The 20,941-nt window shown below is 42.2% G+C and overlaps 1 protein-coding gene across 1 annotated transcript; it reads right to left on the reverse strand.

Moving 5' to 3' along the window:
* Positions 1-1,069: 1,069 nt before the first annotated feature.
* Positions 1,070-8,640, reverse strand: SPAM1 (sperm adhesion molecule 1). The gene is made up of 3 exons (XM_065417469.1): positions 7,642-8,640; positions 5,414-5,503; positions 1,070-1,729 (listed from the first exon to the last, which is right to left on the reverse strand). Exons 1-3 carry the CDS (start codon positions 8,638-8,640, stop codon positions 1,070-1,072), a joined length of 1,749 nt encoding a protein of 582 aa, XP_065273541.1.
* Positions 8,641-20,941: the final 12,301 nt, after the last annotated feature.

A 20,941-nucleotide genomic window follows, 5' to 3' on the forward strand; every position in this document is an offset into this window, starting at 1 on the left:
TCGTTACAAAATTTTCTTCTGTTACACAAAGATGTGACCAGTATTTCTCCGGCACAAACAGTGCCGTATTATTGCCTAGGCCGACATATTTGCAGGGGTGGAAGCTCCCCTCCGCGCCCCGCCCCCCTGCTCCAGCTCACCTCCGCCTCCTCTGCAAGCGCGCCGCCGCATCCTGTTTCTCTCCCCTCCCAGCGCTTGCGCCGCGAAACAGCTGTTTTGCGGGGCAGGGAGGAAGGGGGGAGGAGGGGGAACGCTGCGCGCTGGAGGAAGAGGTGGGGACGGGGATTTGGGGAAGGGATCCAATAGGGGAAGGGAGGGGGCGGAGTTGGAGGGGGTTGGAATGGGGACGGGAAAGGGGCGGAGTCGGGGCGGGGCCAGGGCGGCAATTATTTCCCGGCCTAGGGGCGGCAAAATTATTAATCCGCCACTGGGCACAAATAGTAGTTTTTAGAACTAAACTGTGTGGAAGTAGAGAAAGAACTGACAGGGATTTGAAGGGGATTTCATATTCAAACAGTCCCCTTGTGTGAGCAAGAGTCACGCTAGCTGTAACCCTAATAACGCGAGATTTGTAGAAGCGAGGATTGTGTGAGGCGAGTGGGAAAGAACTGTATGAGAAGTTGTTGTGACCTTGTGTTAGATAAGTATGGAATGTAGACTATATTCTAAATTGTTGAGGAAAATAAGATATCAGGAGGACACATGTATAAACAAAATGCAGCTGTCACCCATTATTGTTTGTATAAAAAAAAGGGGGGGGTATAAATGCTTGCTATAATTGTTTATCTGGAGAGAGACCTGTTCTGCTCTCTCCCTCCACACAATTGCTAGAGAAATAAAGTATCTGACTTGCTGCACCCAACCTGAGAGTGAGAACTCTGTTTTTCTCTGACAGCTGATGTACAGTTTGAGGCATAGAAAATGAGTGATCCAGTTAAATCCACAGAAATCACAGCTACTTATCTCCTTTCAAGAATGGTCCCTTTGTGGGAATAAAAACTCCAGAATGCTGAACACAGCCTTGAAAAAAGAAAAATGAAAATGGCATTCTTTCATCAGTTGAGACATTTTAGATTAGGTTTCTCAAAATTAGAATTAAACAAACCACATCCAATATCTTCATCTCATCAGAAGATGAACCACTGAAGCTATGAGTATTGGTTATCTTTAAATCACCACTACTGTTAGTTGGGGCATTGATGTGTCCTGCAGTAGATACATTGAATGTGTTATTCCAAATAGTTTGCTGAAAACCTCCTGTTGCATTATGTGCAGGTAATGTTATGTTTCTCTGTGGGGTAAATGAAAATATACTCGTGTTGGAAGAGGCTCTACCCCCAGAGGCTTCTACATTAGAAAGTGAATTTAAGGATACTTGAACACAAATATCTTCTGAAATGCAGGCATTGACGTAGTGGATGTCATTTAGATCAACACTAGGTTCACAATTGTAGCCTGCATAACAGCGGCAATAAAACTTTTCTATAAATCGCTGCAGATCCTGAAATGATGGCTGCCCTTGTATGGCATATTTCCCATTCCTTGACATCTGAATGACAAAATTCTCTGGGTTCAGATGAAGATAGTCACTGGAGTTCCAGTTCTTTCGTGCACATGCACCAGAGTCATGGCATAATACCTGACTACAGATTTTGGCTGCCATGGTTACATTGATGATGTAAGGGTTCAGAGTGTGCCTAAGGTAGCTGTCCAGAGCTCTGCAAGTGTTCTGTGAAAAGAAAATCATATTAAAAAAGTTTGGTATACAAATTCAGTATGAAAATGGTTGTCACTTCAATAACAACATTGTCGTAGCTAATTATCAGTGTTTCTCTTGAAGTATTGCGAATGCAGACAGTCAGTTATCATTGGCTGTTGGAAGCAAGCACACTTATTAAGTTGTTATATAGTGCAATAATTATGGCAAAATTATGCTAGGTAGATGCTGGAGATTTTATTAAAATCATTCAAATATAAGAAAGCAGAGGAATTATCACTTTATCTATGTAAGGATAGCCTGTAGTTTTTTTGAGTCCGATGTGTTTAATGAAGTTATAAGAGAGATCAAAATTCCTTTTATTTTGAGGGGATCCTGAAGAATTTTAGGTCTTCACAAATGATCATTTTTCTAATTATTATCCCCATGAAACTCTTAATTTTTTCCGCTGAGCTGACTATCCGTCAGCTGCAGAAGGTAGGGGTTTTTAAGGCTTGAACTGAACACTCCAAGGGCTCTGCCTTTGGAACGGAAAGAGTTCTGGGAACTTCTTCATATTGAGGAATATCTTCAAAACATGCCTCATTGACTGAGAAATTCTTGTGTAATTGGCACAGGTTTCCTGTTTGCTTGGCATGGTTTCATAATTAGAGGCGGGGGGGGGGGAGTTGCTTTTTGGTATGTTTTGTTTCTGAGGCTATATCTATACTGGGCATTTGCCCTGATTAGACACCAAACACCTAGTGTAGACAGGCACAGCTACTATTTGCACCAGTGCAGTTTACCCTGCATATCATAGCTGATAGCAGTTAGTTTACCCTGTCTGCCTTAGGGTTTGTACTAATGCAGCTACATCAATGGCTGCCCACCAATGGCTGAAATCAGGACAATAACCCAGTGTAGAAAAGGCCTAAGAGAACTCTTTGCATTTTTCCCTTTTCCACCGGTTATGTTGAAAAGGGTATGTCTTGGACCTAACAAAGGCTAAGATGAAACATTTATTTACTATTCAAACATTAAAGAGTTAAGTGTGGTCTGGGATTTCATAGCAAGTAATAGCCTCCACTAAAAAAATCTTTATAACTCATTTATTAAAGATACAGAAAAAGAAGGGGAAATAGTTAAAGCATTTGAGCATTTGAAATGTGAAGTATTGAATAAGACTTTCATTTTAACGGTAACCCTTCCCTTTAGCTGGAAACAGTCTTTTATAGGAGACAGCTCTGTCTCACAACCTTTTAGATGGTGTTAACTGGTCTTCTGGGGAAAAGAGAAGTTCGTTTGGATGGTCTGGAGCTGTTGTTGAAATTGAACCCCATTTTCTTTAAGACAAAACAAGGCAAACACATAAAAGAGGAGAGGACAGAATAGTAAAGATGGAAGCTGTTTTTTCTATTTTAGGTGCTGATTTGTACTTGCAGCCTCACTACTGGAGAAGCACAGGCACATTGCATTATCAGCCACTCTGAGACCTGGCGAACCTGTACCACTGTCAGACTATTTAAGGCATTGTTTTAAGCTGCCTCTCTGGTCACAGGCTCACAGCTATGTTACACAAGATAAGAGTTGTGTTGGCTGGCTTATCCACACTTTATTTTTAGACAGAAGGCAAAAGGAGTGAGCTAGGAAAGAGAAGAAACAAGGCAGGGAAGGAAAATGACACACAAGGGAGGGGGTGACACCAGGAACCAAAATCTCATGTTCCAGGCCTTGTTTAGGATTTAGCCAAAGCTGGTAGAGGTGGCAATGTCATCTGGTTCCCTCTCTCTCGTCTGGTCTGGTTAGGATGCCTTTCAGGATTAGGATGATGGAGGCCCAGTGGTGTTAGTGTGGATCCCAGCCAGAAGACAGTGGGAGTGGCAGCCAAGATGGTGAACCTTGCTCCTTCCACTCCATCCATCCTTCCCACTCCCATTTGGTGAAGCCCAGATAAACATTGTCCATGGTGGTCACCTCATCTCAGAAACATTTGTCAATTAAAATACATTTTGTGATTTCAACTATAGATATTTCCTCCCATTTCTAGAATCTCTCCATTTTTATCACTTATGTCATGCCAACCCGTGACCTTTCTGGGAGTCTTGAAGACTCCTTAGTACAGTTCTTTTAATTCAAGCAATCCAGTTTCTATCTATTTATTTTTAACTTTTATGTAATAGGCTGTGTTGTTCTTGGACAATTTAGAGTACAGGCCTTTGAACAACACAACCCACCATCCTTGCACTCTTCTGAAGAGCTACAGGACTTTACTGTTACTGATTCTGTCAGTTAGTCTATGTCACTTATATTGATTTCAGTGGCACCCAAAGTGACCTAGGAACACAAGATAACACTTTCAAATGCACCTGAGGGGAAAAAACATATAAAATGTGGAGGGAAAGGATATAATATACCATTAAAGTAGTCAGAGCGATGATTGGCACAAGTATTGTTTTGTTTTATATAAAGAGAGGACAGCTGAAGATATTTTAGCTAGCAATTCTTAGCTGATTAATTTCTTGGAGGAGTTAAGGCAGAAGTGGGTCTAGTAGAGAGATTTGTATGACGAGGATAATGACTTGACATATCCACTTAGAAAGGTTGTTCCATGAACACACAGATTTACTCATGCAAAAACTTGCACAACTGTGTGGACAAATGTTACAATCTGTATATGCAAAATCTCATTTGCTTATACTAATCACTTGCAAATTTAATTCTAAAGGCTGTTGCCAATGTAAATTCTGTCAATAATTGCGTGCACAAATTACAGATGCAAATGATATTCATATCAAAACCAAGCATGTACAAATGGAGTCCACGTTCAGATCTTTTGAAAATTCAGTCCTTAAAGAACTATGAATATTTATATAGGCATGCTTTTTGCTCAAGGGACACCAACAGTGCTGGACAGTTCCAATTCCTTCCTTTTAGGAGACTGTGGGTGGGGGTGAAAGTACAATAACTGCACAAACAATATTTTATATGGACTGACTTGACTGTATATGAATGGGCTAGTTCAAAAGATTTATTTCAACATCCTTAGAACAGTGTTTCTCAAACTGTGGCTGATCTTCCTAAAGTAAATGAAGGGGGGGAAAAGATTTTTTCTCCCTCTTTTGCCATGCATCTTTCTCATATAGGAGTCAGTCAAGGTATTATCATCCACTGCATATGAAATAGAGAACAGGCTAATCGTGAAATGTAACAGGCTACCCCCTCTTAATGTTTAAAATATTTTTCCTAAATGTAACATTAAAAAAACCAACAATCCATGAGGACGGTCATCAAAACAGTTGCACCTGAATATTTTTCTGTGCCTTAGGATGGAATGCTATGAAGAAATTTCAGAACTCCTAAACTGACCAAACAAATGACAACCTGCCTGCAGCTTACATAGTAGCTTGTCTAGTCACTAATCCCTAACAGCATGTATCAGATTGAAAGCTAAGTACTAACACTGATATAAAAAGACTTCTGGAGGGATGACGTTTTATTTAAGTATAGTGGCAGATGATGCCAACAAGCCTCAAAGGTGTTTGCTTTCTTCTCAAAGAAGACACTGGGTCTTCTGAAAACTGCTTAGTCATTATTTAAAGTAGAAATTCTGAGAGGAGTAAATAAATAATAATAATAATGAATACCTTAGACTTTTCATCTCTAAGGCAAAATAATGTATTGCTCTTTAAAAAATTGAATGTAATTAATCTGACATACCACACTCAGTGTTAAATTCAGGTCTCCCCAGATTACAATTCCAGACACCCCTAATGCAGCAGATTCTCCAATGGTATTTACAAGGTCATCCTGAAAGCAAACGTGCAAGGATGAATAATAAAGTAAGTATGCTTCAGTAATATGCAGTACATACAATAAGTTATATAACCAGAATAATCACCTTGAAAGTGGTAAATAATTAAACATTACACCCACCTTCTGCTCTCAGTTATGCTGGTGGATTCTGGAACAGAGTTGAGCAGATGATGCAAAACAAGGTTGCCACCTAACACCCTTTTGAGTATGTCTTATGATCAGAGAACTAAGACTCAAATTGAGCCCCTACAAGTTCATTAGACACACTGGCACTTCTCCAAGCTGATCACCATTTTGTCCCACCCCCTTCTCCCCTCCTATCAGCTCTTTTGGCTAATCAGAGTTGGTGGTCCAAATTCAAAAGTGCTACCTGAGGCTGGGGCATGAAAGACCCCGTTCAGGGCAATGCTTCGCCTAATTTTGGCCAGCAGGGGGAGCCAAAGCAGAAAAGCAGTAGGAGGAAGAGTCAACAGCTCCTGGGCTTTACACATAGGTGAATTTAAAATATTTGTTTATATATTGTTCAGTCAGGTTTAATCCCAGGTAACCCCACTGACTTCAGTGGAGTTTCTCCAGATTTACAAAATTATACTGTATAAATGATAGCAGAATTTGTTCATCATACTTAAGATTGACCTATAAAGGCAACATTCAGTGGACTTGTGCCATTTTTGCCTCTTTATGGTGTATATAAAAAGTTTTTGTGTTTTGGGTTTTTTTTTTTTTTTTTTTTTTTAATTCTGCTTGTTTTTTCACATCAGAAATTCTGACCCTGCTCCAGGCATAGGGTGACCAGATGTCCTGATTTTATAGGGACAGTCCCGATATTTGGGTCTTTGTCTTACATAGGCACCTATTACCCCACATCCCCTGTCCTGATTTTTCACACTTGCTGTCTGGTCACCTTATCCAGGCAAGCAAGTTCCATGATAGTAGGAGAACTAGTGAAATGGTGAGCCCAGAGCCCACAAGAGCCCAGAGAACAAAAGGTGAGCAACAGGGTGGGGTAGGGTAGGGGGTTACTGTTAAACAAGAAAACTAAAGTTTGTTTGTTTGTTTTATTAACACCTAATCAACAATGGGTATTTAACATTTTAGAGAAAGGAAGCTTCTCTTAAAGATTTGAGAAACTTGCCTCTTCAGTTACAGAGTTAGAACTCACAATAGACATCCCTGAGATCTCTAAGGTCCTCTAACACAGTGGTTCTCAACCAGGGCTACATATACCCCGGAGAGTACGCAGAGGTCTTCCAGGGGTTACATCAACTCATCTAGATATCTGCTTAGTTTTACAGCAGGCTACATAAAAACACTAGCAAAGTCAGTACAAACTAAAATTTCATACAAGGACTTGTTTATACCGCTCTATATACTATACATTGAAATGATTAAATACATATTAAAGTACAATATTTATATTCCAATTGATTTATTTTATAAATATATGGTAAAAATGAGAAAGTAAGCAAATGTTCAGTACTAGTGTGCTGTGACTCTTTTTTGTATTTTTATGTCTGATTTTTATAAGCAAACAGTTCTTAAGTGAGGTGAAATTTTGGGATACGCAAGACAAATCAGACTCCCGCAAAGGGTACAGTAGTTTGGAAAGGTGGAGAGCCACTGCTCTAGCAAAACCAGGGCAGACCACACTTCATATTCCTAATACTTCTTGAGGTAAAACTCAACAGAAACATCTTTTTTAAAAGTAATCTTCTTCATACTTTCTTTATACATCATTTAAAAAAAATTGTCCCAAGTCCAATTTTAATAGCCCCTAACTAGTCAGCTTGGAACAACAGCTAATTCATATTTTCCCTCAATTAACCTGCTACAATATTCTTTCCACTTCCATAGCATTTCACTACTTGTTGGATACAGTACTACTCATAAGGTACTGGGAGGAAGTTTGGAAGAATTCAACCCTTTTGGCTTGGCTGAATTTAATTGCTGAATAAACTTAAGTTTTGTGACTCTGTCTGTACACTTCCATTTCAATACAATTTCATTTACGTGTCAAGTAAACATCCAACCCCCCCTATAGGATACTTTAATCATCTTGCAAATGCTTTGTGCCTATGTATTTAGTATGCCTTACATTACAAATATTTAAGAGCTAGCCAAGCCTCACTCACCTGAGAGAGATATTCCTGATTGAAATCTGTGAATACTGGACGTGTATATACAAAAATGGGAAGTGGACAGGTGGAATTCGAAACATTAGAAACTCTAATGGCTTCTTGAACTCTATTACGAACAAAGAGTGGTGCATTTTTGGAAGATCTCAAGGCCGTTTCCAGATAGACAGATGGGTAAAGTGCTGTGCTTTCCTCCCACAACCAATTAAGCTCATTATTTCTTGCTATTTCAATATCTAAACAGCTTCCTGTATAATTGTGGGGATTTTGGTTGTAATCATAGTTATAGCAGTCAGGGTAAAGGTAGTATCCCCACAAATGATTCGGCTTCATTGATATTCCCAGTTTTAAAGATTGCAACATAAGTGATTTTGCTGCAGCTTCAAATTCCATTTTGGCTAAAGTCCTGGCTTGGGTTTCTGATAGGCTTAAATCTTTTTGCTGAACAAACTCAACAGACACCTGTCTGTAAATGTCTTTCGATCCCCAGTTCCGTATCCATAGTGGCCTCCAGTTTTCCCAGTCGATGACAGCCAAGCCAACCTGTTCATCTGAAGGCATGTAAAAATTAATGTCATCAATGGCTTTTTTTAAATGATGCTCAATGGAACAGAGTTGGGGGATCCCACCATTAAATGTCTCACCTGTGTTCTCATCTATGTAAGGATAATTGCCGAGCCTGTTAGCATAGAATATAGTAATACTCTGCTCAGTGGATGTCTTCAGTGTGCTTCCTACCAAGTGGAAGAGTCTCATATCCAGCTCCAGTCGAGTCTTCTCAGTGCAAAGCTCTGTAGGAGCATTCCAGATGGAGATGAAAGGAGAATTGGGGATGAGAGGACGGGCTCTTATATGCAAAGATGAGCAGCAAGTAACTAGAATAATGATGAACACCAGCCAGGATGCTCTGTTAGAGGCAACAAAGCTACCGAAGCTTTGGACTTGCCTTAGGGTTTCCATTTCAGTTAGTGAATGGCTCAGTATGTACAATGGCATTAGCTATTTGTGATCAAGCTGCAAATAAATGCTCCAAAGGTGCTCACAGCCATGGTAGTCAGTCAAAGTCTTTAGTAAAATAATATATTTCTTCAAATAGAGTACACATTCTGCAATATTCCTTAAGGGGAAAAGATGTGTTGTTTATCTCCTGTTCTTTATTGCTTTATTGCACATTCAAGGAAGCTTCCCAATAGTTGCCCAACCTAATGCAGAAAGAGAGACTGAAGCCATTATAATATCCAGTGGGATTTTTTTTAGAGTATCCTTAAAACATAAATAGACATAGTTTGTAGCTGTGTCTACTGCCAAAAATACTGCCATTTTTCAATGAGCAGAGACTACTCCTCCTGAGTGAAAAACCAGCATAGAAACAATAAAATACTTAGAGAAGATCTAAGATGGTCAGGGAAGTGGTTTCTAATGGTCAGAGCATGGAACAGAGTTGATATCCCGTCTTACTTCTGATTCTGCCAGCAACTCAAGTATGTGACTTTGAACAAAGTCACATAAGCACTTGGTGCCTCTACTTATTCAATAATAATCTGGGTATAATATTACTTACCTACCTCACAAGGTTGTTCTGAAGCTATTAATTTTACAAAGCACTTTGCGATCTCCAGATGAAAGATGCTCTATACATGCAATTGTATCATGTCCTTGCTCTAGGACAAAATGTGGGTGCTATTTTCTTGTTTCTTGTCTCATATTCCTATTGCTTGCCTGTTTTTAATGCAATATACTGTACTGTATATAGTAGCTCTGTTTGTCTTCCACTTCTGAACCCAGCAATCATGCCTGCATGCCTATCAGTCAAGCTTTGCTAAAAATGCAGGGCTTTTTCATAATTTACGCTGTTATGAAAATCCTTCCTGCTGAATTATTTTTGCCAAAACAATATGGTAATTGAATTAGCAAGTGACTTGCAGTAGGAAAGATATCACAATACAGAATCCATCAAAATAAAGCTTGTGATCGGTGGGCTTGATTGTGCCCAGACCTGTGTGGATTTGCAACGCTACTTCTCCTGCCCTAGCTGCACACAACGAGAGCATATGACTTCCCTAGTGCGGGTTCCCTTGGCATTGCTAGCCTTCCCAAATGGGTGGGAAGGAGGTGGACCATTGCCCTGCGTCACTCGTCTACACAGGCTAGAAGAGTGAACTCTGTGCGAGGCAGGAACGAGTGTACACTGCACCCTTGGAAAGCATGGTATAGTGGCCATGCTCTTAAGAGCTCAAAGATGCATTGTGAGCCAGGCCCAGTGACTTTAGGACTCAGCATTCCTGCTGGGGCATGGTGCCTCCTCGCCATAACTAAACACTTTACTTGAAAAGAAGTGTGAAGCAATAAACATGCTAATGCAGTGTGATGGGTAGCCTGCCTATTGGTCAGCCCTCCCCATCATGTGTCATGACCTTTAAGAATATTGGGCGGTCTGATACACAAGACCTGAGGAGATCTGGAGAGAGAGGTAAAGGGTCCTGGGAAGAGTAGCAGTTAGAAGAAATCCTGTTACTGTGTCTTTAGGGGCCTTGGACCTGGAGCCTTGAAGAGAGGGTGGGGTAGGGCCCCATTTTTCACCCAGCCAGTAAGGAATGAGCTGGGAGAAGGGGCCAACATAAATGCTGCCTCCTCTTTCATAGTAGGTCAGATACCTGTAGAAACTACAGGGAGCAAAAGAAGGCTCCTGCAAGGCCCTGAGTTAACAGGGAGAAGACAGCAGTAGGGGAAGGTCTGCTTGCCTCAGGGTGGATGGACTGACTGGTAAAAGGGCCCAGCTGGAGGAGAAGCTGGTTAAAGCCCTGCCACTGGCCTGAACTACAGCCCAGCTACACAGAGGAGCGCTGTGGGAAACTCCTACTTAAATGAGGGAAACCATAAGGGCAGTTTGAAAGATAGGCTGGCATGTGACAGAGAAGCTGAGGAGGCTTAGCTGTGTCAGGTTCTGCCTTTGGGGTTGAATAAACTAGACACCTGAAGGGGTACTTTTCAATATACAAGCCTTATGGGACTTATTAAAACTCCTCAGTGAAACCGAGGCAAAGACACAATGGCGGCACTTTACTGGGCCGCCAGGGCCTCGGGGGGTACTCCAGGGATGAGGGTCCCTGCTGTATGCAGATATGGGTTTATAATGTGGACACTGTTCAGATCTAAAGAGCCCAATTCTTAGTCTGCAATAGCTCCTCTGCACTTCTTTGTCTGTGCAAACGGGTTGTAAAACCGGTTTAAATGCCCCCTGAATATTTCCCCAGTGTAGGAAAGCCAGGTGTTATAGAGCCAGCACAGTCTGAGCCCCCAGCATGGGGGATGTGGCTAAGCAAAAAGGGGTATGACTGAAGCACTGTGGCCAGAACAACTCCTTGGGGCTTTGGGCAGCCATGTGGAATTAAGAGTAAATTAGAAGCTACCCTAAGTCATATGAGGGGCCAAATCAGCCCTGAGCCAGTTCTAAGATCAGGGGAACGCTAAAGTAAACCTACATTTACCCCCTCTTCCTTTGGTCATGAGCCAAGTACAGCTCAGCTAGACCCCAAAATTGGGCCCCCATGTTGTTTTTCACAGACCCTCTGCAACCATTTAAACAAGTGCAGGGTGCATTCCTACCCCTCTTGTGCCTGATCAGCTCTGCTGGCTTCTGTAGAGGGGTTTGCATCACTGTGTTTTCCTCACCTGTCCCCTCTGAGAAGGCGAATGATGCCACTGCTAGCCTCATGCACTGGCCATGCTCCTCAACCACATTGTGCCTGGACCCGCCATAATCTTACCCTAAGTGAATATCCATCCTTTTCTTGCACTCATTAACACTACCTGCTTCCACTTACTAGAACCTTCAATAGATTCAAATCCCAGTGACTCTACGAGAGAAGTCTTTAGCTGATATCTAGACTAACTGTCCTTTCTTTGCTTAAGTTAAAAATCAGGACTACCTGTCATGCCCTCTCTTCCTAGAGTTTGACCGATGAAGCTATGTCTGTGCTACTGTAGGGGAAGCCTATATTTGTAAGGGCAGGCATGCTGCATGCACATGAGCTATGCAATTTATACCTTAACAGTCCAGGCAACATTTGCTATGGAATTCAGGAGTTTTTCTTTTACAGTGGAGCTTTATATTAACACACTGTATGGTTCTATCTAACACACACTGTGTGTTAATGGTATGATGGTGTGTAAGGACAGGCCTTTCTTGGGACAATGAATATTGAGCAAATGAGGGTGGAAGTGGGCTATGGATTAACCTGTTAGCTGTAGGTAACTATGCTATTGGTAAATTCCTTCCCTTGTGATTTGCGACTGTACTACCCAACCCGCTAGGGAAGGGTAAGGAGGACGGTGATGTACTAACAGTAAAATTCTTACCTTACCTCTAGACAGATGTACGTTCTTATCTCTAATTGGTTAAGGACCTATTCTGGAGCAGTGCAGCTTCTCTTTATTCTCCCAGAATAGTGATCTATCATCGATTTAAGCTGCGTTGGATGCCTATGCAAATTGAGACATTTTATCAGCCAGCCTTCTGGATAATGATTCTTATGCAACTGGTATCCAAAACAAATGTGTCCCATACTTAATGAAGGGGGCAGCTGTTGGAGATGGAACTGAAAAACAACAACGCTGAGTCCTTTATAGGGCATTATCTCCAGCTGATATTACTAATAGTCTCCCTAGTGAGGGTGTTGGCATTTGTAATGGTATGTGCAGTAATTGAAAGCATTATTAAAGTGGCTAGGGAAACTACTTCTGTAGTCAGTCCATTACTATTATTTACAATTGACTGTCTCTCCTTGGGGGAAATGAGAGCCCAAATTTTGGGGTACATGTCAACTTCCTGCATAAGGAAGCTTTGCCTGCTTCTGACCAAAGCTGAATATGGTCAGGCTAGCACATTATGGACTACAAAGGGGCTCTGCAGAAACTCTGTCGTCAAATCTGACAGAGATGCTGGAAGAGGCATGAGTCCCCACCAGCTCAACCAGCCTTCTGTAGATCCCAACTCATTTGTCTCCCCTCTGCTGGCACCAGGGCAGACGAGGGGGGGGGAAGCCGGTACAAATTACCAGGGCCCGGCGGTCCGGAAGGGGGCCCGGGGCCCGGCTTCCCCGGCTTTCCCCCCCGCCCCAATCGGCCCTGTTTAGCCGGTCCACTCTTGCTGGGGGGCCCGAAAAAATTCCGGGCTCAGCTTCCCTGGCTTCCCCGCCCTCTCGTCAGCCCTGTTTAGCCGGTCTGCCCTTGCTGGGGGGCCCGAAACATTTTTTTCACAAGGGCCCGAACCTGCTCTCAGCGGCCCTGGCTGGGACCACAAAAGCTACTACAGTCCTGGGCAGCCTGTGAGTGAGAGGGGACGTCGATGCTGTGATATCAAGACCCATAGCATGATAAAAGACTCATAAAAGACCCATAAAATTGCAGTGTAGATATTTGGGAGTGTCTCAAAGCCCAGGGCCAAGCCCAAATGTCTATGCTGTAATTTTATAGCCCCTCTGCCTGAGCCTTGTGAACCCGAGTCATCTGACCTGGGCTCAGAGACTGTGCCATAGGTTTTTTATTGCAGTGTAGACGTACCCTAAAAGAGGGGGGTGAGAAGGGAAGTGGAGGGAAAGGGACAAAGCACAGAGGGCCATGGATAGGGGCTTTCCCATAAGGCCAAAAAAATTAGCTAGTGGGAGGATTGGAAAGGACATGGGTGGGCTTTGCTATGTCTTCTCTATCCTCTGGATACCCTTGGTTGGGTGGGAGAGCTTCATCCTGAGTGAGGCCTTTATCATTCCTGGCTTACATTTCTATTTTGGAGCTGTCATCTGGCTCCAGTATCTCAGGAACAGGAGGAAACTCACCCCAACCACCATCTTCCTATAAAATAATTTCTGATATCAAATTATATATGGCTCATATCCACGTAATTCATTACAGTGCTCCAGAGTGTAGTTGCAATACATACAGTGATAACAGCAGAGGTGAAAGTGGGCAGTACAGGCCGGTATGGCATACCGGTAAGAAGTGGCCGCCGGTACCGCCCTGTACACAGCTGACGTTAAAGCGCTGCCCCTTTTGCCCCCGCCCCGGGCCGCCGATGGGGGAGCAAAAGGGGCAGCTGCCCTGGGGCACGGCAATTTAAAAGGGCCTGGGGCTCCCGGCCGCTGCTGCAGCAGGCGGAGCCCCGGGCCCTTTAAATAGCCACCGGAGCCCCGGGCGGCCCTGGGCAGCGTGGAAGGGCTGGCTGGGGGAGGCTGACCCTAAGCCCCGCCCCTTCTGCCCAAGGCCCCGCCCCTTCCAGTAAGTCTTTTATCTTACTTTCACTCCTAGATAACAGACTATGCGAATAAAGAAATGCATCGATACAAATGCCATACTAATACTAAAAATACCATAGTAATATAGAAATTCTGCTTTGATCATATATAAAAGGTGATGGTAGAGCATAACTGTGTTTCATATGATTCCATTTGAGGTTTTTGAGGAAAAGAAGAATGTTTTTTGGGCTTTTCTTGGTCTCTTTGACTCTTCTGTCAAGTCTTGTCTTCTACACAGGCATACAGAATTTGGATTGGGGAATAAGGAGAATGTGATCATATGGAAAAATTCAATTTACACACTTCATGTTGGATATTATACAATAAAATACCTATTACCAATTACCAATCACCATAATATAATGTTGTAATACCTCATACTTAATAGCCATGTACTCTTGAGAAAGTGTCTGATCCTGCACCATTGAAGTCCACTTGGCATTTGTTGTTGACTTCTGTGAGTGGGATCAAGCCAAAAATGTGCAAAAAGCTGACCCTCCAGAATGGCAACCTGCTGTCTGATCTAACCTGACTTTTCTGTTTTGTTGACCACCATAACTTAGAACTTCTTCACATTAACCAAATAAGGTGACATTTCCACTGGGGCTCCAGAGACAGAACAAGGAACTCTTCTCAGAAATCATGAGGTGGGAGGAGAATATCTTCCATTTATGCATGAACAACTAATCAGATGAAAGAAAATTATCACATGTTTTAAGGAGGAATTCTTACCCCCAAATCAAATTGGAGCACTAGAGAGTAAAAATTTGACTTTCCACTCTATTAAGTTTACTTGTAAGTGGATTTGACTGGAAGGCCATGGATGTGGAGGAAAAATAGAAATCATTGTACTGTATATTACATTTATCAGCTTATATAAAACTCAGCTGATTTTGCCAATCCTACTAAGATTTGTTCAATTGGTTGTTGGGAAACTTTTGCCTCCAAATTTTATGGTAATTTATTCTTGTGTGTTAAAGTTAATAGATTATTTCACATGATAGCTTTCAGTTAAAAGGATTGCCTCTGGCCCAGCTTAATGATGACAGGTCTAATAAATGTTGCTCTTTTCAGTCTCCTGTTGTGAATTTGGGTCTAAGTGAGCTGAGTAATAAAGCTGCCCTTGTCTTTGTCAAAAAGTCAATATCTTTAGAATATATTAACACTAATTGCTCTAGGGTTATCTGGGAGTACATACTGATGGACCTAAGTGCCCTGAGTCTAGGGAAATAGCTACTACTTTATATTTTCCTGAATTTGACATTTGTGAAGGTTATATATTGGAGAATATCATATCAATTTTCTCTGTTTAATTATTTTCTCATTTTTATATCATAAACTAGATTGCAAATGAATAGAAAGGTTGAAAATCTGAGTGTACCAATCTAGTGCAACATCTCACAATTCTTATTCCCCTGGTACAGGACGATGTGTGTCCCATCAGGGATCACTAGTAGTGCTGCTTGGATTAGGTCCAAGAAGTGCTCATAAGCATTATAAGTATTGGACAGTGTTACTTGACTAGGATTAGACTTGAGAGTCTAAATTCAACCCTGATATAACTGGGCATATCTCATTAGAGTTGGGTCCACTAACTTTGACCCAGTAAGTGCTACAAGCATCTGACATCTACTGCCAATAACGCTCTTAGCCACGTGTCTCAATTTTGATGCAAAAATCAGTGAATTCATGGATTTGGATGGCTCATAGTGGCCCTTCATGGATTCCCATAGAATTGAGTGACTTGTACTAACTGGTATTAGTCTTCCTGAGTATACAGAAACATCTCTAAGATTATGATCATAGTTATATTTATCTATAGTTCAGAATGTTTGGGCCATTTTTTAGCCTAGTTTGCTAGCCTAGTGATTATTATTTGTTTTTCTTCATTCTAGCCTGAGTCACTTGAATAATTAATGACAGTGTTAATAATATAAACAATGATCAAGGGAGCAAATTAGGCCTTGATCCTAAGAGTAAAACCCTGTGAGTGCAGGAATCAGCTCGTGGAATTGGGGCCTTGGTTAAGGTGGAAGTGGAAGGACTAGGTCATTTGTTTAGATCAGTATAAAGCTGTCAGGAATGATGTGGCAACTTCTTGAGGTCTAGGAGGAACCAGAACTTTGGGCCTTTTCACCCTGTTGTTTCCTTTTTGAGTAAATACTTTTTATTACTAGTTTATAAACTATGTATGTAAGTTGACTCTAATGATATTGGGGCATTCAAGAATATTTTAATATAGTTACTGAGATATTCCCTTTTCAGAAACACAAAGATTAAATTCCTAAACTTCATAATTACATACACAGAGTGTGTGTATATATCGGAACTTAGTCTTTATAGTGGAACATAGCTAGAGCCCTGCACAGATACAAAATTTGTATCCGCATCTGATCCGCGATCCACAAATATGGTCCATGCATATTCGTGGATATAAAATGGATATCCACAGATTTGTCAGGCTCTAAACATAGCTACTCACACTACCAACAATATAGCCCTTTGTAACTCTATGGAACAAAGTGGTATAGATCTTGCTTCATTTGTGTTCATGCTCATAGTAGAAACAGTGAAAAAATGACTAAAATCTCAACTCCACCTACTGGAAAGAGAAAGCTATTCAGTAGTTAATCAGGCCTTGTCTACACTACAAAATTAAGTCAACCTAAGTTAGGTTGATGTACCGCCATTGCAGTAAGTACTGCATTTTTGTAATGTCCACCCTGGCCCCTTCTGTCGGCAGTGCGCTTCCTCACCAAAAGTGCTTCTACTGACTGAAGTGGGGCATTGTGAGGCACTGACAGCTGGAGTTGCCCCCCTGGCCCGGGGCTGACAGCCCGGAGCACCTGCCGGGGCTGACAGCCTGGATCCCTGCTGCTACCTCCTAGTGAGGGACTGGGGGGGAAGGGAAGGAGAATCCAAGCCTGGCAGCCTCCCAGTGAGGGATTTGGGGACAGGGTTAAGGAGATCCCAAGCCTGGCAGTGTCTCAGTGAGGGACTGGCGGGGAGGAGAGCCCGAGCGGCGGCTGGGCTTGGGCTCTCCTTGCCCACCTCCACCCCCAGTCCCTCACTGGGAGGCAGCGGCGCAGTTCTGGGCTGCCAGCCCCAGTGTCCGGGCTCTGGGCTGTCAGCCCCATGCATCTGACAGACAACAGGCGATGGTAGTAATGCAGTGTCTACACTGACCTAAGCTCTATGCCTCTCGCAGAGGTGGAGCTATTAGGTCGATGTAGTGGCCAACTTACATCGGCGGGAGCACCATTGTAATGTAGACATCTATAGAGTTAGGTCGACGTAAGCTGCCTTATGTTGACCTAACTCGGTAGTGTAGACCAGGCCTGAGGAGTAAACAACAGCTGAGGAGTAAACAGACCAAAATAAGGGTGAGCTAGTTTTGTATTTGAAAAGTCATTAATTCTGCAGCCTTGCCAATTTAGGAGAGAAACCATATAACTTCAGAAGATCACTGAAGGACAGATTATGCATAACTTGGGTAGTCTGATAACTGTTTTGTTTGAGTAGATGGCCTCGAGCTAGGGAAAATTATTTGTTCATTTGAATCTTATTCCATTAAGCACAGCAAATGTCCCACTTTCTTTGAGAATCCTCCTATTAACTTCTGTTTTGTATAGCTGTTGACCAGTAGGTGCTGCAAATAATCATGTTAAAAATTTAGATGTGTCATGACAAGTTAGATGTCTTCAAGTCACCAGAGCCTGATGAAATAAGTGCTAGAATACTCACGGAGTTGATTGAGGAGATGTCTGAGCCATTAGTGATTATGTTTGAAAAGTCATAGAAGATGGGAGAGATTCCAGAGGACTGGAAAAGGGTAATAGTGCCAAACTATACAAAGGGAAATAAGGACAACCTGGGGAATTACAGACCAGTCATCTTAACTTCACTACCTGGAAAGATAATGGAGCAAATAATTTAGCAATCAATTTGCAAACACTTAGAACAGGGGTTTTCAAACTTCATTACATCGCAACGTCCTTCTGACAACAAAAATTACTACACGACCCCAGGAGGCCAGAGTGAAGCCTGAGCCCACCCGAGCCCTGCCGCCCCAGGTGGGGGCCAAAGTCAAGCCCCAAGTCCCACTGCCCCAGAGTGGGGATTGACCAAAGCCGAAGCCCAAGGGCTTCAGCCCCAGGTGGGGGGCCTGTAACCTGAGCCCTGCCGCCCAGGACTGAAGCCTTTGGGCTTTGGCCCTGGGCAGTGGGGCTTGGGCTTCAGGACCGGGTGGTGGGGCTCGGGCTTAGACTTGTTGGGGCATGGGACTGAAGCCAAAGCCTGGCCTGGTGACCTCATTAAAACAGAGTTGGGACCCACTTTGGGGTCCTGATCCACAGTTTTAGAACCACTGACCTAGAAGATAATAAGGTGATAAGTAACAGCATGGATTTGTCAAGAACAAATCATGTCAAACCAACCTGATAGCTTTCTTTGACAGGATAACAAACTTTGTGGATGGGTGGAATCGGTAGATGTGGTATATCGTGACTTTGTAAGGCTTTTGATACTGTCTTGCATCATCTTCTCATAAACGAATTAGGGAAATATAACCTAGATAGAGCTACTATAAGGTGGGTGTATAACTGGTTGGAAACTTGTTCCCAGAGAGTAGTTATCAGTGCTTCACAGTCATGCTGGAAGATCATGTCAAGTGGAGTCCTGTAGGGATCAGTTCTGGATCCAGTTCTGTTTAATATCTTCATAAATGATTTAGATAATGGCATAGCGAGTACACTTATAAAGTTTGTGGATGATACCAAGCTGGGATGGGTTACAAGTGCTTTGGAGGATAAGATTAAAATTCAAAATGATCTGGACAAACTGGAGAAATGGTCTGAAGTAAATAGGATGAAATTCAGTAAGGACAAATGGAAAGTACTTCAATTAGGAAGAAACAACCAGTTGCACACATACAAAATGGGAAATGACTGCCTAGGAAAGAGTACTACAGAAAGGGATCAGGGGGTCATAGTGGATCACAAGCTAAATATGAGTCAACAGTGTAACACTGTTGCAAAAAAAAGCAAACATCATTTTGAGATGTATTAGCAGGAGTGTTGTAAGCAAGACACGAGAAGTAATTCTTCTGCTCTACTCCACGCTGATTAGGCTTCAACGGAGTATTGTGTCCAGTTCTGGGTACCACATTTCAGGAAAGACATGGACAAATAGGAGAAAGTCCAGAGAAGAGCAACAAAATGATTAAATGTCTAGAAAACATGTCCTATGAGGGTTTGTTTAGTCTGAAGAAGTGAAGACCGAGAGGGGGCATGATAACAGTTTTCAAGTGCATAAAAGGTTGTTACAAGGAAGAGGGATAAATATTGTTCTCAATCTATGGGGATAGGACAAGAAGCAATGGGCTTAAATTGCAGCAACGGTGGTTTAGGTTGGACATTAGGAAAAACTTCCTAACTGTCAGGGTAATTAAGCACTGGAATAAATTGCCTAGGGAGGTTGTGGAATCTCCATCATGGGAGATTTTTAAGAGCATTTTAGACAAACACCTGTTAGGAATGGTCTAAATAATACTTAGTCTTGCCATGAGTGCACAGGATTGGACTAGATGACCTCTTGAGGTCCCTTCCAGTCCTATGATTCTATAATATTTGAAAAGAGAACAAAGAAAGAATATTTTGCATCTTGTTGCTAAGCATTGTGGTATATGAAAAGATACCACCTAAACTGGGACAAATCAGATGGCCCAAGGATTGTTAATAGAATACAGAGCCTTTTACTTCCATTTCCAGCTCAGGTTGGAATCATGGCTGTTCAGTGTCCTATGTGACTTGACCCATATCTTAGTTCTGTTCCTAGTGAATGGGTATCAATGTCATAAAGACACCTCAAAAGGGAGGGAAGGATAGACTTGTGGTTAAGGCACAGGCCTAGGAGTTGAGATGTGGGTTCTCTTTCTAGCTCTGTCATAAGTTCGTTGCCTGTAAAACACGGTGTAATGGTACTGACCTAACACCAACAGACAAATTAATAGTGGTGAAGTATATTGAGTTCTTTAAATTGAAGGTGCTACATATAAATGCACACCATCAGATGGATCTAAGTAGCACACTTGTTGGCAGGCTGAGCTGACATGCCATAGACTGAAAGAGCAGTGAGGTTGAATATAGAATATCAGGGTTGGAAGGGACCTCATCAGGAGGTCATCTAGTCCAACCCCCTGCTCAAAGTAGGACCAATCCCTAGACAGTTTTTTACCCCAGTTCCCTAAATGGCCCCCTCAAGGATTGAACTCACAACCCTGGGTTTAGCAGGCTAATGCGCAAACCACTGAGCTATCCCGAGGTAGCCATATCAGCATTTAGGAACATTGATGGGACAGCGTTAAATAGGTTTCACAGCCACCTGCATGTGCTGTAGCTTCTTCAGTCACCATGAGCTGCTGACAAGGGCTCTGTTCTGAGATGGTTGAATTCACACTCTGGTTTAGTCCCATATTTAAACATAGGACAGTTGTATGAGGAGGGGTAGAAATCAAAGAAGCCTAATGGAAACTATAAGACAAGCTCTACTCTCAGATTTTGGTGCAGTTTCCTGATTGATCCTGAGGGTTTTTTTGTATATAACAAAAGACAGAATTTGTCCATCCTCCAGGGGATCAAATGGTCAATACCATTTGATTTTGAGATTTCCCTCAAAATCTTACATATTAAATAAAAATGTGAAAGGGCTAGTTAAACTACCATTTACTTATATTAAACAGGGGATTTTCTTAATTAACTTTCCTAATATTTCCAAATATTTTTTGACATTTTTACCACGACTACTCGATTTTTCAGTGACCAACTTGGAGTGTTAGGAATTCTTTCCCCACTTCCTGCTCTATGATTTTCCCGTTAGGAGTTCGAACTCTCAAATCTGTAAAGATTTTTCTGACAGCATCATTTCCTAGGAGCCTGTTTATTGATGTTCCAATTTGTTTTTCAGCATGTTAGCCAAATAAACTGTCTGAACATATTTCCAAAAGTATT

This window comes from Emys orbicularis, chromosome 1 (genome assembly GCF_028017835.1).
Source record: "Emys orbicularis isolate rEmyOrb1 chromosome 1, rEmyOrb1.hap1, whole genome shotgun sequence".
Classification (NCBI taxonomy): Eukaryota; Metazoa; Chordata; order Testudines; family Emydidae; genus Emys; species Emys orbicularis.

What these genes read in the sequence shown, in the direction of transcription:
- SPAM1 (XM_065417469.1), bottom strand. Translation starts at nt 8,640, where the DNA reads ATGCCATTGTACATACTGAGCCATTCACTAACTGAAATGGAAACCCTA. An exon ending in ATCAGGAATATCTCTCTCAG is followed by an intron (nt 5,504 to 7,641) that starts GTGAGTGAGGCT and finishes GTTTGCTTTCAG; the next exon opens with GATGACCTTGTAAATACCAT. An exon ending in TGAATTTAACACTGAGTGTG is followed by an intron (nt 1,730 to 5,413) that starts GTATGTCAGATT and finishes TTCTTTTCACAG; the next exon opens with AACACTTGCAGAGCTCTGGA.